Below are 15,789 nucleotides of genomic sequence, written 5' to 3'. Positions count from 1 at the left end.
GTACCCTGGCTTATGCTATGAGTGGACCAGCCAGGACACAATTTTGTGCACCGTGGGTGGAATGAAGAAAAAAATCTTTTTTGTTCTTAATGAAGGATGTTCGATACATCTCCGATACCAGTACGAGTATTCACTCGTGAGTACTCCCAGATACAAACTACCGACAGCATTAGTGTTTTTGATCCTTAGAATTTCAATTAGCAATATGGTTGGGTCTACAACTTTGTCCATAATAAGAGGACAAGGGAGCTACTGTTTATAAATTGTGAGCTGTGCAATTGACATCGCTTTCCTTCGCCAGGCTCGTCATCGCGTTATGGGTGAGTGCAAATAGTGTCTTTCATTTGTTTGTACTTGTAAGCTAATTAAGAATTTGAAATATCAATTATAGGCATACCAATTATTTAAATCTTCACCCATTTTTCAAATGTGAACAACTTCACGCATGGCAAGGAAAATATTGGCATGTGTGGGCTTTTACGGCCCTTGCAGAATACTATGTCGTGTGTTGGAGGAGGGAAACATGTAAAATAGGCTGGATCGGGGCTCTCAAAGAATGGACTTGGGCACCCCTACCTTAAAACGGCGGTTCTTTGAACACAAACAGTGCACCAACACGGTATGTATTCTTTATCCTAAAAATAATAATAATTATAATACAGTACTCCTTCAACTTACTGTGTCACAGTACAGTATTTATGCATTTTACCCTCCGGTGGCAAGTTGTGCATATTCAAGGGAGCAGCACATTGGCTATTATGCACAAATTGTTTAATTCCTCCATCCATCCATTATCCAAGCCGCTTATTCCCATGAAGGGCGTGTGGGTGCTTGAGCATATATTTTATCACTAAAGGTGTTTTGACACGTACTACTGAAGCGTGCTATTTTCCAGATTTAAACACTTTTCACAATATGTATTTATTATTTTGGGGGGTTGCTGAAACTGAATAATGGTCTTTGCATTCATTTCAATGATTTGAGCTTCCTTGTCCAAAATCTGTCTGTTGTAATACCGAGCCTCACCTGTGAGAGGCAGCATAGTGCCACAGAACAACGAGATTGCCTGAACATACAAAGTGTTTAAAGGATTGTCGCAGAAGAAAAAAAATCGATGCAGCTCTTTTGTTTGTGAAGATCGATTAGCTGAATTCGTAAACATTGAATTGGTTCAATATTTATGAATGTTGGCCCAGACTGTTATCGAAGCAGGTTGTGGAGGGGGGGAAAACATCACACACCACACCGCAAGATAATTTCTCAGGGTAATCTTTCAGATGTCCACCAACCGGGTCTTAGTTGACTTTGAAGTGAGAGGAAACTCCTCAACATTTGGCCTGAGTGTCGCTTTGTGACATTGCCTGTAAAGTCTGCACCATGCACTCAAGTTTGGTTTGTAAATGACCAGGTTTCTGCTTTGACAGGAATTTGCGCGGTGTGGTGTTTGTGTGAGGAAGCGGTGCGGTTGTCACGTCACAGATGAGCGCTTCCTTCTCATGAGAGCTCTAGAATCTGCCAGACAGTGACCTCACTTCATCTTCAGTCACTTGCTTATTTTATTAGTTTGTGCCTGATTGCTTCAGAGGTGACCCCTCATTTCTGGTAAGTTTTCACAACAGTTTCATTTCAGCATTCAGTTGACATTTTACAGACTGCAATTGTAGTTTGGACTTGGTGAGCCTTTTTCATTTCACATTGAAAGTTCATTTATTTTTATACTAGTATTACAGTTAAAATAATGATTGATATATTCATTCGAATCTTAATGCCATTTTTTTTTAAATATGGAATAGTATATTAATTGACTGATGATCATTATTACACTTAAGGTACGTTAAGGTATTGTTGTTTTATTTTTTTTTTATATTTGTTTAGAATGATTAAAAATGGCCTGTATGGCACAATAAAAATCGTAAAATTCTAATTGATGTTTGTTTTTTTTTTGTTTTTTTTTAACCAGGAAAACAAATCGTTCCCATTGTGTGAAATTCTGTTTGAATTATACCATTTTGTTGTTACAATTTTATTTTTGATGCCGATTCTCATTTGAGTGGAGTTTTTGGGGAATTGCGAAGTAACTCTTGGGAGTACGGCAGTATGCACATACATTAAAATTAATTGATTGTCATCTTTACAACACTATATTGTTGTTATACTGTAATTATACTCTTTCCCTGTCTTGTTTATTATTAATGTTCTTTCAGACACTGACAGAGGTCACAAGGTAAATGTATATTGTAGTGTAGTCAGCGTCAATGCATGCAGCTCTGAACTTCCTGTCAAAACAGATTTTCTGCTGCTATCTGGTGTTCAAGTCAAATGCTAAATGATTGTGTTTACTGCAAAATTCCCACTCATTAATCAGCATTATTGCATTAGGGGATGAATGTCGAGTTGTCCTTCCTCCAGAGTGATGCCTCGTTCCTTCTTGATAAAGCGAGGAGGGCTGCACCCACTTCAGTCAGAACAGAGAATGAGCATAGCCAAAAATGACAGCGGGCCCCGAGACGCATCTTTGGAGAACGCCACAGCTGCTCCACAGGGGGTTGACATGGTTTCCCTCGATTCGTTACAGCCGGCTTGTGGTGACCGAAACTGTGCAGGTAATCAGTGCCATATTCATTTAAATGATGGAGATATTTCAATCGTATTTCTTAACTCCCCATAGACTGTCCTGCTGATGACGTTAAAATGTGGCCAAGACATAATGTGACTTCAGACACCCAAAAATCCTCAGGAACGGACGTCTTTGATCAGAACACCTGTAACAACTCAAAGAGGATTTCTGCCGGTCGAGAGTGTCCACTCTGCGGCAAAGTTGGCAGTTTTTCCTTTATAATACAAACAAATTCAACTAGCAAATGTCACCATACTAATGCGTCTTCTTCATTATTTTTATTTGATTTTATTTGCAGGTATTTAACCATTTGTCCAGCTTTAAGAGGCATGTATACAAGTGTCATGGGATCGCATCCTACTCAACAGATGGTGAATCGTGCAAAAGAAAGGTAAGAATTTGTTTTTTTTTTATGTAGTACCACCTTTATGACTGCTAGCGTACAATATTTAATAGCCAGCACATTATGTTGAAAGTTGAAGTGATAGTAAGTCATTTATAAAAGCATTGACAATAATATGGTTTTGGACCTGGCGCCACGTTAACTGTCCCAAAGGCATGGGAATCACTTCACAACCAGTGCAAATCAAAGGTCAATCCTCAATCCGCAGACCACAGTGACCAAGAAACAGGACAATAAAACGACGTGAATTGTTTTGTTTGTGTGTGTCAGGGCGTCAAGGCATTTAGCTGCAACGTGTGTGGGAAAGTGTTCAAGCGCTCGTCCACGCTGTCCACTCATCTGCTCATCCACTCTGACACGCGGCCTTATGCCTGTCAGTACTGCAGCAAGCGCTTCCATCAAAAGTCGGACATGAAGAAGCACACTTTCACACACACGGGTGGGTCTTTGGCCACTGAAATGTGGATTCTTATACGTCATTTGTGCGGTCTCCGATAAGTCTGGTATTATCCGATACGTGGGCCTTTGTCGACTTTGTGGCAGATGTCGACGATACTTTTGTGTGTCAGGCGAGAAGCCCCACGTGTGCCGCATATGCGGCAAATGCTTCAGCCAGAGCTCCAACCTCATCACACACAGCCGCAAGCACCAGGGCGACTGGCCCCACCGCTGCCCTCGCTGCCTCTTCAGCTTCCAGGAGCCTGTGGACTTGTGGCATCATCACTGTGCCCACCGCTGACGCAACCAGGTCACACCCGACTGGGATCCTTGCAAGCTTGGGGTGCAACTCAAGCTTGGCAGCAACGAGGAGACTTTCAAATTGGGAGTGGAATTTACAGACCGGATATGTAATGTACAATCCAACGAAGACTTAAGAGAAAGTGGTTGAAGATGGCCGAGCAAATGGGTCCTTTGCATGGGCTCAAATTTGTTTTCCCTTTGAACAAATAAAGATTTTGTACATACACAAACGCCATGGAAACTTATTGCACTTGGTTGAATGACATAAACTGCTGTTTGCGATATTAAGGTGTATCAGGAAAAAGTTGAAAGTTCATCCATCCATCCATTATATGAGCCGCTTATCCTCATGATGGTCACAGGCGCGCTGGAGACTATCCCAGCTATCTTAAGGCCGTTGGTTCCGTACACCCTAAATTGGTTGCCAGCCAATCGCAGAGCGCACATTGACAAACAACCATTTACATTCCCAATCACATCAAGGGGTAATTCAGAGTGTTCACTCACCTACCATCCATGTTTTTGGAATGTCGGAGGAAACCGGAGTACCCGGAGAAAAGCCACGCAGGCACAGTCTGAACATGCAACGTTAATACCGGAAGGCCGTAGCCTGGATTCGAACCCACAACCTCTGTGAGACAGATGTGCAAAGCAGCGGCCACCGGACCCGAAATGTATGTGGACATTTCTACTTTGGCCCACTTCCTCCTCTGAAAATCAAATTGATTCGCCTTTCCATGGCTGACGTGAAAGAGAATCAGGGAATGAGCACCTTACTTGCAATTCATGTCATGTCTGGTTTGTTTTCTTCACCAATATACACACAAACAATTCATTACGAGAGTTTTTTTTTTTAAGGATATTTGTTCATAGGTCGTTATGTATATTACAATTTCAGCCATAAGCATAACATTAACTTACTTTGTCTGACCAAGGCCTTTCAGGTGCTACGCCGACACCACTCATAAGAAAATAATGATGTGGCCGCACTCAGCTGTGGAGTTGGCCTCCTCGCTGGAAATTTTGTGCTCTTTTTCAGTCCGTCCATCCATCTCTGCGCTGCATATCTTCACTACAGTCATGCGAGGGCGTGCTGGATGTTTTCACAGTCCAATTTTTCACCAAGGCACGACAACCGGTGTGGTTGTGAAGCTCACTGTTCAACACCACGAAAAACGTCGAATAACTAATTGCTTTGGTGCTATTTGGTCTGCGAAAGCAACTGAGGTGAGAAAAAAAAAAGTAATTTGCTGCCATCCTGTGGCATCTATAGCAATTGCAAACCTTTTTAGTTGGGTGACCGATTTTTGCTGTGTGCAGCAGGGCTCGCTGCCTCACTGTAATTAATTGCTTCTATTCTAATAGTTGGGTCTCTAAAGTGCCTGCTTAACAACCAGGTGTGGTAATAAATACATTGTTAAATCTTTAGTTTTCTGTTCATGTTTGTGAGTGAGCCAGCTGGAATCTTGTTAGATAGTGTCACAACTAGTGGCTTATTCCCATAATACAAAACATATTCCCATAACACAGTGCTGGTTTGACTCATGTTTATTCAGGGTTGACGAGGACATTTCCTCCGCTGCATGGTTTTAAAATCCACCCCTGCGTTTGTACCACTGAGCTCTGGCAACGACGTCACTGGAGTAGTCGTCTCCCCTTGTGCCAATATCCATCCCTTCATATGTTTGCACGCCTCCCAGGCCAATGTTGTAGGCCGCTATCCCACCTGCAAAGATTCAATGCAAAATCAAGCGAAAGATGGCGCATGTGTCATGAAAGAGTGGACAATCAAACCTTTGAGTTGCTGCTCTGTATTCCAGCTCGGGAACTTGTTCTGGATCTGATTGATGAAAGAGATCAAGATGTCCGTCCCTTGGCGGAGGTGTTCCTCACTATTCCATCCGCCTTGTGGAGTGTGATACCTCTTGTCAACCTGCACGTTACAATGAAGTACAAAGGACAGATGCAGAATTTCCCATGAGGATTACCACTGGATTAAAAGTGATACATCCATTAATTTTCCTTATCCCAACTGACTGAGCGAGACGTAAAGTGCACTTTTGGTCACTAGAAAATCACCTCAATTAATTGTAATATCGCATCATTATAAGGTGCACAACAGACCTGCATGAGTCCCCACGCGTTGCCGTGGTCTCCCCAGCCGTTCTTCAGTACATTTCCAGCCCTGGACTCTCTGGAAATGATGCCTGCGATGATAGCAGGATCAATTCCCTTTTGTCCTCCTACATTCTGAATGATTGTCTTGTAAGTGTTCATTCTGCCCAGATCCGTTTGTGCCATGGTGTTGGAAGCTGGCACGCCTTCAATGAGAGACACCACACAGAGGTGGGTGGGGAGACTGTTAGTTTTGAGGAAATTGCATCCGTCTATAAATGGCTGATGGCAACAGACACACAACGCCATTGTTTTTTCTTTCGGCAAGAGAAGGCAGTTTCAATTAAATAGCACATTTAATACACGAGGCAACTCAATGTGCTTCGCGCAAACAAAGACACAACACCTACTAGCATTTACAAACACACCTGTTAACATTCAAAAGCAAAGCAGAGAAAACAAAAGTAGTTTACAATAATTACTCAAATGTACGCTGACAACATTTAAACACATCAACAGAAATCTTAAAAAAAACATTTAAAAGTAAATAAATAAAAGTGGGTTAATAAAATATCTAAAAGAAAAAAATATTTTAAATGGTTTGGAGGACCTTTCTCAAAGGTTTGAGGGATTAAAAAAACAACTTCCGTAATTAATTACGATTAATCACTTTTTTCAACTAATATTATTTGTGAAGCTTGTAACACGGCGTGGGCAAACTACGGCACAGGGGCCACATGCGGCCCATTAAATGTTTTAATCCGGCCTGCCGAACTTGAAAAAAATTAAATGAATAATCCTTGTTAACGTTTTATTTTCTAAATACTGTGTTTTTTTCAAAGACATATATATTGTTGTAATGCTTTTGCTCACTTTCATTTAAAATTACATTTTTCTCCGACGACGTGAGGTTACCAAAACACGCCATCCATCTGCTCCGGGTCCGGCCCCTCTGTCAAATATTAGATCCCATTGTGGCCTGCCACTCAAAAAGTTTGTCCACTCCTGTTGTAACAGATACTTGGATAATATCTTGGAATGAATGTAAAATCACCAAATAGGAAGTAGTATATTTTAATTAAAAGACTGTTCGAATAGCTTTCTTTGATACTTGAATGTCATCTAAACGCAGTCATCTTTCCAGGCATTTTTCTTGGAACGATTCTCGAAATGCATACAGTACATTTAGTGTCCACAAGAACCACACTCCAGCAGTGTTGCTTTGCAAGGAACAGTGTTAACTTGAGCATAGTGTTTTGTTCTAAGATGATGTAATAAAGATTTACAGCTCATATGGTAGAGTAATTCAATTTGGCTTTGCAAAGTATGCAAATTATTTTTGAAGTAAATAAAGCTGGGTTAACTGAGTTAAACTACGTAAAAAAAAAGAGTCATCTAAATCCCTAATACATAAATGTATATACACACACACACACACACGCGCACCCCCACACGCATACACAAAAAGTGAATGTTAACCTCCAGATGTCAGCCCATCTTGACTTGCTGTTCTCTGGGATGCACCGTTTGTGTCAACTTTCAAAATGTCCCCGAAACCTAAACGTGCAAATTCAAATTTATGTACATTGACTGCTCATGAACATCGTCAGCTCACAAGAGGAAATTTCTGCGTAAGAAAAGCCACACTCACCCATCGTACTTGTCAATGCGTGAACCTTTCCAGTCGAAAACAGTCTGGCTTTGTTTCACTGCATAATACAGAGAAAAATTAAGTAAGCGTTAGTAGACAATAGATATTACATTAAAAAAAAAGATTTATTTCTTTCCTCATTAGCATATAACAATGGATAATTGTAACCTGTCTCTTGCTAAAGGGAGGTGGGGATAGGCGCCACCTCACCTGCAAATGAGGAGAAGTGCTATGATGCAATTTTTATATTGTCACAAAGTGATTTGTTCTTTTCAAATTTATTATTTTATCTTTATTATTTATTTAGCTGAAAACCTCAACTATTTTTAACTTTTTGTGTGCTAGGGACAAAGTAACATTTTTTCACAGTTGCTTCTATTTCTCTGCTCAGAATTTAATTTCTCAAAACTACTTGTTAAATGTTCACATGCATTGCATCACTTCTGCAGATCGAAAAGCATTTTTTAATTTCTCTCAATGAATTGCAAATGCTTTGCTACATCTATCCAAATGTTACATTCTCCACTGTTTCGCTCGTTATCAATTTCTTCTGTCATGTCCATCAAAATGTACATGACAATTTTATTTATATAGCGCATTTCACAACGGCTGGAGCTGTAACAAAGCGCTTTACTTCTGCTGTCATTTAAATTGGCAGGTAATTAGAACACAAATTAAAACACATAAAAACATTTACAATAGATATCAGAATATAATCAGGGGTGTTCAAACATTTTCATACAACGGTCTTCTCTTCCTATTTTTGCCAATGTCAAAGCAAGCAGTCGTGAATTTTGTTAGCTTTAGGTAGGGAGGGAAGTAGATAGATACCTGTGTCTTGATGATGACGAGTTTCTGCCTGCTCGTCAGCCTTGTTCAGTGTTTTACTCTCGACTCTATCTTTCTTTTTTCTTTTTCGACTCTTCCTTTAACTGCCGGTATGCTTCCTCTATTACTTCATACTTCTTTTGTAAAGGGTTTGCACTTTGTTCCTTACTTGTTCATCCTGTTCCCCCAGGCTGATTTAGGCTTATTCAAAATGATGTTATACTTCTCCTTTCACTTTTGTTATGATTAGTAATACTGTATAGTGAAACTTTTCAGTGATAAAATATAACTTGTAATATTATGGAGAAAGTCTATGTAGCATACCCCCCGAACCAAGGATGAGACTTTACTGATGATTTTGTGGTTTATTTTTGAGCAAGATGTATCCATAACCGTGTAACCTTAAAACCTAATCCCCGTAAGAGCTGAAACGCATTTCAAAACGTACGCAAACAATGAGTTGACATATTTCACATTGAACACTTAATATTTACAAACGCAAAAGACTTATATCCATCGTTTACTCACCTTTTGCCTCTTCGGGGGGGGGGGGGTGCTAGAAAAATAAATGTCAGTTTTTCTGAGGCTCAATATGAAACTTTTGGCCGTACTCTTCGTTAATTAACCCTAAGTGTGAACCGTACTAAAAAGGAATTTTGCATTCAAAATAAAGGCAGATAGCTTAAACCGAAAGTAGAACCTTTCAATGCAAATTTCAAATGAAAATAAAATACAATAAACAAAATCACCGCTGCTGTTCACAAAATATGAATATGGTTAGTTACAGTCTGAATTATGTCATAGTCAAAATATCACAAGAATGAAAGCATAAGCACAAGAATTTACGTTATGTTATCAGAAAGAGTGTAACTCAGTAGATTTTTGTTATTCTAGGAACTAGGAAAATTGTCAACAGTGATAGTAATATTTCATGAAAAATGTTAATTTTTTTAAAAATGTGATTTTTTTCAATCAATTGGAAGGTTATGGAAAAATAATTTACACACTATTTTATGACTTGTGAAATTACATTTTTGTTTTACTATCTCAAAAAAACACTGCGGAAAAAATATTCCCAAATAATAATAACATAACGTGGTAATATCACAAGAAAAAGCCATAATTACAATAATGAAAGCATAATTCTATGTGAAAATAGTCATACTTTGCCTTTGAAATTGCTTTTATTTTAGGAGCATTGTCATAAATAATGTGAGGAAAAGACTAACCTGAAGTTAAATTTTAATCTCACAAGAACAAAGCTATAATTTATGCAAAATAATAAAATAATTTTACAAGTTTCGAGTTGACATTTTAGGGGACTATATCCTTGAATGCTATGAAAAATGTCTTGGGAAACAAAAATTGTAATATGATTGAGGGAGTATTTTTTTATATGTTATGAAAATTATTTTTTATCAATTTAAAATGTGAATAGAAAGTATAAGACGCGAAAGTAGTCGAAACCGATCATTTTCAAGAACAAAATTAAATCAATTTAATAAGAATTATTTTTGTATTTTAATTTTCATTTCCGTGTGAAAGACATTGCCTCACCTTAAAAATGACTAATACATCATTTGTGTATTCTTTGTATTGTATAACTGGGTGTAACTATAAACAGTAATTGTGTCGTGGGAGCGATCTTTGTATTTCAAATAAATGAGACTGGTTGATGACGCACCCGAGTATAGTATAGAATTTGTACTTGACACAATTGCAAGATGCAAATATAAAAAAAAAACTTGGTTAAGTAGAGTGGTTTAGTTTTCATTGGCAAAGCAGGGCAGCTTTATTTATATAGAACATATACACATGAGAAAGCATTTCAAAACACAACAGCTAACTACGTTCAAAAGCTGAGGGAGAAAAAAGGAACACACAATAACAGAAGTCTAAAACACTTTAAACATTTAAAAATAAAGTAAAGAAATATTACACGGTTTCTAAAATGACTAAAAGACAATATTATGAAATTTATTTTCAAATGATTTTTGAAAAAAAAAAAAAACGGAATCAACTAGTGAAGCTTTTAAGCTGGATTGAAAAGCATTTACACTCAGGGCTGACTTCACATCAGTTGGTATCTTATTTTATTTGGATGCAGCATAGCTGCTAAACGCCGCTCCACAATGTTTGCTTTGAAATCTGGGCTCCACGAATTGACCTGAGGCTGCAGACCTCAGAGCCCTCATCTTTCTGTGTTTGTATCTTCCATCATTTTGAAATTTACAGAGGAGGGCATACAGACTTTTTACATTTAAAAGGGATCCATCTCAGAAATGCCAGCAAACTGCAATTCATATGTGGTGACATTTTTTTATTACAATGAGCATGCTTTCTAGAGTTAAAATGGGTTGCATGATGCTATTTTATGTACCAGATGGAGGGGTCAGTGTCTGAAATGGTCCCAGTGTGTTATTTCAGAAAAGAATGCATCTCCGGGACAGGAAGTGTAGTTGACCATCTGTCTGTGGCCGTGGACAGTGTAGTTGGCCACAAGCTTCCCTCCGTCCACGGCACAGCGCGTCAAGCGATGACGTAGAAGGTTCATGGCGTGACGCGATGGAAGAGTTGACGTATAGTTGCCGATGACCGATACGCCGAATCCGAGGCTGTTGTGTCCTCGCGTGTGCGTGCCAAGGAGGTTCCAACCTCTGCCTTCGTAGATGTAACCATCCGAGCCCACCACGAAGCTGACAGGACAAAATAAATGTGATGAATGCAATGGGAGTGGCTAGCCCCTGTTTAGCGTCAGGGAAAGGTTCCAAAACGTGTCACCTGTATCCGATGTCACTCCAGTTGCGGACCTCCTGGTGGAAGCGCTGCATGGCTCTCATGTCTTGCGAACACTTTGGGAAGGACAAGCAGGGCTGCGAGGGCTCATAGGTGTGATGAACGTAAAGAAACCGGAGGGGTAAAGACAGCGGTATGGGGGTTCCCCTGTAAGCATTCGCCCTCCACTGGCAGCGAGAGATGATTTGAGGACAATCTGCGGCAAAAGGTCAATTTTGTTTTGGGTCTTCACTTTTCTTAACACTGAGAGAAGATGGTCCATCCAATTAGGTTTGGCTTTAATGGAGGTGTGATTTTTGGGTTAAATTGGGGATTCGGTTTTGTGGACGGGATTGGGATTAGTTTAACAAAAGGCAGTCAAACTACTGTTAGATTGAGGTTAGTTGTTTAGGTTAGGTTTGATGCCCACTTTCTCACCCAACGACTATGTTCGGGTTAGGAATTTGGTTAGCCACAGACCAGCCATCATCTACCTGCAAAGGTCGCAGTTCTCCTGAATACAGAATTCCAGAGGCTCCCCTTAAATGGACCAATGAGAGCATCAGATCCAGCTGCCACTATCATGCGTCTTTATCAGCACCTGACGGGCTTACCAGAAACTTCTCTCGTTTACTCTGTGGCTTTGGCACAATTGTCCCTTGAGTAGGCTTACGCCACCAATAGAAGTAACCCCCAAATCCACCACCCTCATTTAATCAAACAGGCCCAGCGGAACCATGTTATCCATTGAGTACATGTGTTGCTCCAACGGCAACAGCAATAAAGCTGCAACACTTCTGGTCCCCCCCTCTGAAGTCTCTTATGTTTAAGGTTAATGATAAATGGTTTGGGTTAGAGGTGCTTATTACAGTTGGGTTAGGTTCAGGCTCATCTTAAAGACTGGCTCAAAGTTAAGTTAGTGTTTGGTCAATGTTAATGTTTTTGATTAGGTTTGAATTGAGGTTAGGTGTTAGGTTTAAGAACCAGATTATGTTAAGGTTAGCTCCTGGATTTTGGATTTGGATCATGCCTTAGTTAGGGTTAGATTTCGGTATAAGATTAGAGGTATGTTTAAGGCTAGTGTTTAGGCGTAAGGGTTTGGTTTGAAATCAAGAGCTATTGCTCTGACTTACCCCAGTACTTGTGCACAAATGCCTCTAGTCCTTCCTCCACAGCCTTGTTGACTCCAGTGTCCATGCTGATCCACTCTGTCTTCTCCAACCGCCAGACCAGTTTGAGTGTGTCCATCACCTCCTTTTGAAGGTCAAGGGGCTCCAAAATGGATCGAGAGATCTCCCTTCGCCTTGGACTAATATGTCTAGACAAAGTATCGAGACCCTGGCTGGGATGCAGGGTAAAACTGTAGTATCCTTTTAGGATCTCGCTAAGAGCATGTGGCTCTTCAGTTGGGAGTAGTTGGCTGATATCTGTGCCCAGTATTACGCCATCCATACCCCCGTTAATAACTGCGTCAGTGGCGAGGGTGGCAGGCCAAGACAGTTTGAACACCTTGGGGCGCTCCACGCTGTCCCAACACCCGTCCGGCCCCAGACGATTGGACACTGGGATGTCCTGAAGGCTGAGGAAGGATAACCCAAGTGTCCTTCCTATGGTGAGTGGAAAAAGTCCAATGTCTGAGGTCGCCTCCAGCTTGGCTTTGAGTCCAGATTCAATCCCGAGCAGTAAAGGTGCCAGGGCGACCGTGGTTCCATCCGGGGTAAGCGTCACCCCTCGCTCCTCACCGTAGTCCGTGACAATGTGGTGGACTGCCTTGTCAAAAAAGCTGAAGGATGAGGCGTTGAGGATGGCGCTCTCTAGTCCCGCGGCATCCGTGAGGTTATTTGAAGCACCCAGGAAGTGGATAGTCATAGCGTCATCATGGCCGGCGGTCCTGCGCAGGGCCCTAACCAGCGCCAGGGGGGACAGACCCGGGTTGGACTCTTCAACCTGCTGCACTGCATGGATGAAGTTGTCCATGCTCCGTAGGTGGACACCTGACAATGTAGAATAGGAGAAATTGCACAAAAGTGATGCAATTATTGTACGGGCCTCGGTTGGGGTGAGGGGGTCTTGGTTAACGATAGAGTTCTGTTCCTCCAGCTATAACACAAGAACAGTATACTAAAGCCCAAATTTGTCACAAGCTTATGTAGTAATCTCAGAAAGACATGCTAACAATTTGCTCACTGTATAGATATTGTTGATGGGCGGAAGGACGGACGGACTGATGGATGGCATAGATAGACAGACAGAGAGAGAAAGAGAGAAAGAGTGAGAGAGAGAGCGAGAGAGAGAGAGAGAGGGAGCGAGAGAGCTTACAGTATATTTCTGTCATTTTCAGATCATGTGTATGTTTGTGTTGTGGCTATATATGTCATTTCAGCTAATTAAGATTTTCTGTACTCTGTTGGGGCTTTTTGAGTCATTGTTGTCTGGCAACCAATTCAGGGTGTACACCGCCTACTGCCCAAAGACAGCTTGGATAGGCTCCAACAACCCCCCGTGACCCTTGTGACTAGTGGTTCGGATAATGGATGGATTGATGTTTAACACCGACGTCAAGCCACAATTCCATAGTTGTTATTTAAATGTAATGCACGACTGTGCAGAACTCACTAATCGTCATCCCATTTGAATGATGTTTACCCTTATATGTTGTTTTCTTAGCTGTTTTTTTTTTTTACTTAACATATGATTAATGAAAGTGCAGCATGCTGTGAAATGTGTGACTTCTCAACTATCATTCATTTAAGATGAACAAAATAGATTAAAGCCAACAATCCATTGATGGAACACGTGGACAACAGTATTCGGTTGCAGGAATCTTATGACTACAACTAATGACTGTTAAATTGTCGCAATGACTTCTGTGACGAGTGGTCATTTGACGAAACCTGATGCACACTATACGCTAGATCAGTGTTTATTTACCGATCTTTTTTTTCAGCCAAGACACATATTTAACTTTACAAAAAGCTCACAACACACCAATAGAAATGTCACAAAAAGATTTTTAAAATACTGGATATTAAAATAATGATGATCTCAACTTACGCACTCTGTGTGAAATCTAAGTTTGTTTAGTTGAAGTCACTATTTTTATTTGTATTAATGTCCGAGAGTGGATACATACATGAATTATATCTTCTGCCGTGTAGAGGAAGAGCATTTCATTGTACTGCCTGTCACAAAATGTTGTTGGCATGAATAGATATATACGAAACGCTTTTGTTGTGGTATTTTAATGAAATTGAATTAAGCGGAATTGAGTAACTGAATCGCTGCTCTATATTTCAAATTTAATACTTATTGCGGATAAGGTAAAAAAAATTGACAACTTTCTGTGGCCAATGAGTAAATTGAGGTGAAAAAGGCAAGCACTCCTGTTCTGTGCTGATTATAAAAATGTAGGCCAAACCGCAAAAGCATATCATTAATTGCTTTTAACACAATAGGTACTTTTTTTCTACATCTCACCAACTGATTCCCCACATTTTATTATTTGCATGTGAGTTTACAATTCATAAAAGCAAAAACACAGTAAATGACGAAAATTCAATACATACCTAATGACGTGCATGATATTAAAGTGAAGCAGTAGGATGACATCAAAATGAAGAGTGACACTCGAAAAGACGCCATCTCAGCGTAAATGAATAAAGATGACCCAAAGCAGTAGACAGAAGTAAAAGCATGCGGCCGCTTTTAAATTTTACAATGTTCCCAAGCGCAGTAGGGTGACTCGATGTGTGTGTGTGCACTTATGCCCGTGAGGACGAGCACACAGCCACAAATATTGATTCAACCAACAGAAAGATGAATCCTGAGTTAAACAGCGACTGCCCCGCGCAAGTTGCAAAGGTCACAACATCATCAGTCATCTAGTGAAAGTCCATCATTCTTAGATTTCCACCGAAATATGTTGTATTTTTCTTCAACTATGCGCTATGGCAATAAATTTGATAGAACTAACTTAGAAATTTACAAAGCTATCAGACAATGTTGTTATAGTTTGCAGTACTGTAGTGTTTAACTTTTTGCTTATACTTCAGTAAACTAGGTGGTATGCCAAATATTACACATAATCCAATTTAGATATTAGAATAAATGCAATCCATTATTGTTATTATCAGACATATAATTGTTTATTAAAAATATTTCAACGTTTTTCGTTTTGCACTACCCCCTAGTGGGAAAATTGGATCACTGTTTCCTCCCAAAAACATTACTTTAACAATGTTACTTTATACTATACAATGTGACTTTATACTAGCGATAGTGTATTAATTTAATAATGCGTTTTGGGATTTTAATTAAGATATTTGTCTTCTCGCACGATAGCCCAATCCCAAAACCCACACTAAACCCAACTTTAATCGTTGAAGTGTACACACAGCAGAATTGCACGTAGTGTTCGAGAGCGCAGGTTTCAAGCGCAGAAAAATTGGGGAATTGGCTTAGTGTATGTGACGTCATCGACCATTCTGCAGTTTGAAATTATATTAAAACGTAATTAAAGTAGTATTAGTAAAATAAAAATTCGGGCCCGGTGTTCCCGTTGATGGAGCAATGGTTCCATTTTTTTGTACTATTTGCCATGGCTGCGGGCTCAGTCGAAGTGAGGAACAAGGGCGGAAAGGGGGTGGGGCGACTCGGCAC

General features: G+C 40.1%; 3 protein-coding genes across 11 annotated transcripts; 1 reads left to right on the top strand and 2 right to left on the bottom strand.

Annotated features, from left to right (window-relative positions):
• The first annotated feature begins 85 nt into the window (after positions 1 to 85).
• On the top strand, positions 86 to 3,985 carry LOC148332198 (uncharacterized). Of its 9 annotated transcripts, none has more exons than XM_088302252.1 (7): positions 86 to 1,602; positions 2,205 to 2,224; positions 2,380 to 2,603; positions 2,669 to 2,817; positions 2,916 to 3,008; positions 3,291 to 3,459; positions 3,564 to 3,985. In XM_088302252.1, the coding sequence occupies exons 3-7, from the start codon at positions 2,387 to 2,389 to the stop codon at positions 3,893 to 3,895; spliced, it is 960 nt and encodes a 319-aa protein (XP_088158378.1). In that variant the 5' UTR covers positions 86 to 1,602; positions 2,205 to 2,224; positions 2,380 to 2,386; the 3' UTR covers positions 3,896 to 3,985. The 9 variants fall into 9 exon arrangements, with proteins under 9 accessions (XP_088158378.1, XP_088158384.1, XP_088158377.1 ...); XM_088302257.1 differs by having other exon boundaries at positions 87 to 1,602; positions 2,410 to 2,603; XM_088302260.1 differs by having other exon boundaries at positions 1,580 to 1,602; positions 2,410 to 2,603; positions 3,590 to 3,895.
• Positions 3,986 to 5,294: 1,309 nt separating this feature from the next.
• On the bottom strand, positions 5,295 to 8,507 carry LOC148332197 (lysozyme g-like). Its single transcript, XM_088302267.1, has 6 exons — positions 8,359 to 8,507; positions 7,528 to 7,585; positions 7,356 to 7,433; positions 5,886 to 6,082; positions 5,556 to 5,694; positions 5,295 to 5,487 (listed from the first exon to the last, which is right to left on the bottom strand). The coding sequence occupies exons 2-6, from the start codon at positions 7,529 to 7,531 to the stop codon at positions 5,351 to 5,353; spliced, it is 555 nt and encodes a 184-aa protein (XP_088158393.1). The 5' UTR covers positions 7,532 to 7,585; positions 8,359 to 8,507; the 3' UTR covers positions 5,295 to 5,350.
• Positions 8,508 to 10,117: 1,610 nt separating this feature from the next.
• pglyrp2 (peptidoglycan recognition protein 2) lies at positions 10,118 to 14,882 on the bottom strand. The gene is made up of 4 exons (XM_088302265.1): positions 14,697 to 14,882; positions 12,264 to 13,124; positions 11,137 to 11,347; positions 10,118 to 11,051 (listed from the first exon to the last, which is right to left on the bottom strand). The coding sequence occupies exons 1-4, from the start codon at positions 14,770 to 14,772 to the stop codon at positions 10,748 to 10,750; spliced, it is 1,452 nt and encodes a 483-aa protein (XP_088158391.1). The 5' UTR covers positions 14,773 to 14,882; the 3' UTR covers positions 10,118 to 10,747.
• Positions 14,883 to 15,789: the final 907 nt, after the last annotated feature.

The sequence above is a fragment of the Idiotropiscis lumnitzeri genome, chromosome 8 (assembly GCF_059441095.1).
Source record: "Idiotropiscis lumnitzeri isolate Australia: NSW breed Sydney's pygmy pipehorse chromosome 8, RoL_Ilum_1.0, whole genome shotgun sequence".
Taxonomy (NCBI): domain Eukaryota; kingdom Metazoa; phylum Chordata; class Actinopteri; order Syngnathiformes; family Syngnathidae; genus Idiotropiscis; species Idiotropiscis lumnitzeri.
Note: the sequence above shows the minus strand (reverse complement) of the source record. Positions and strands in the feature narration are given on the sequence as shown.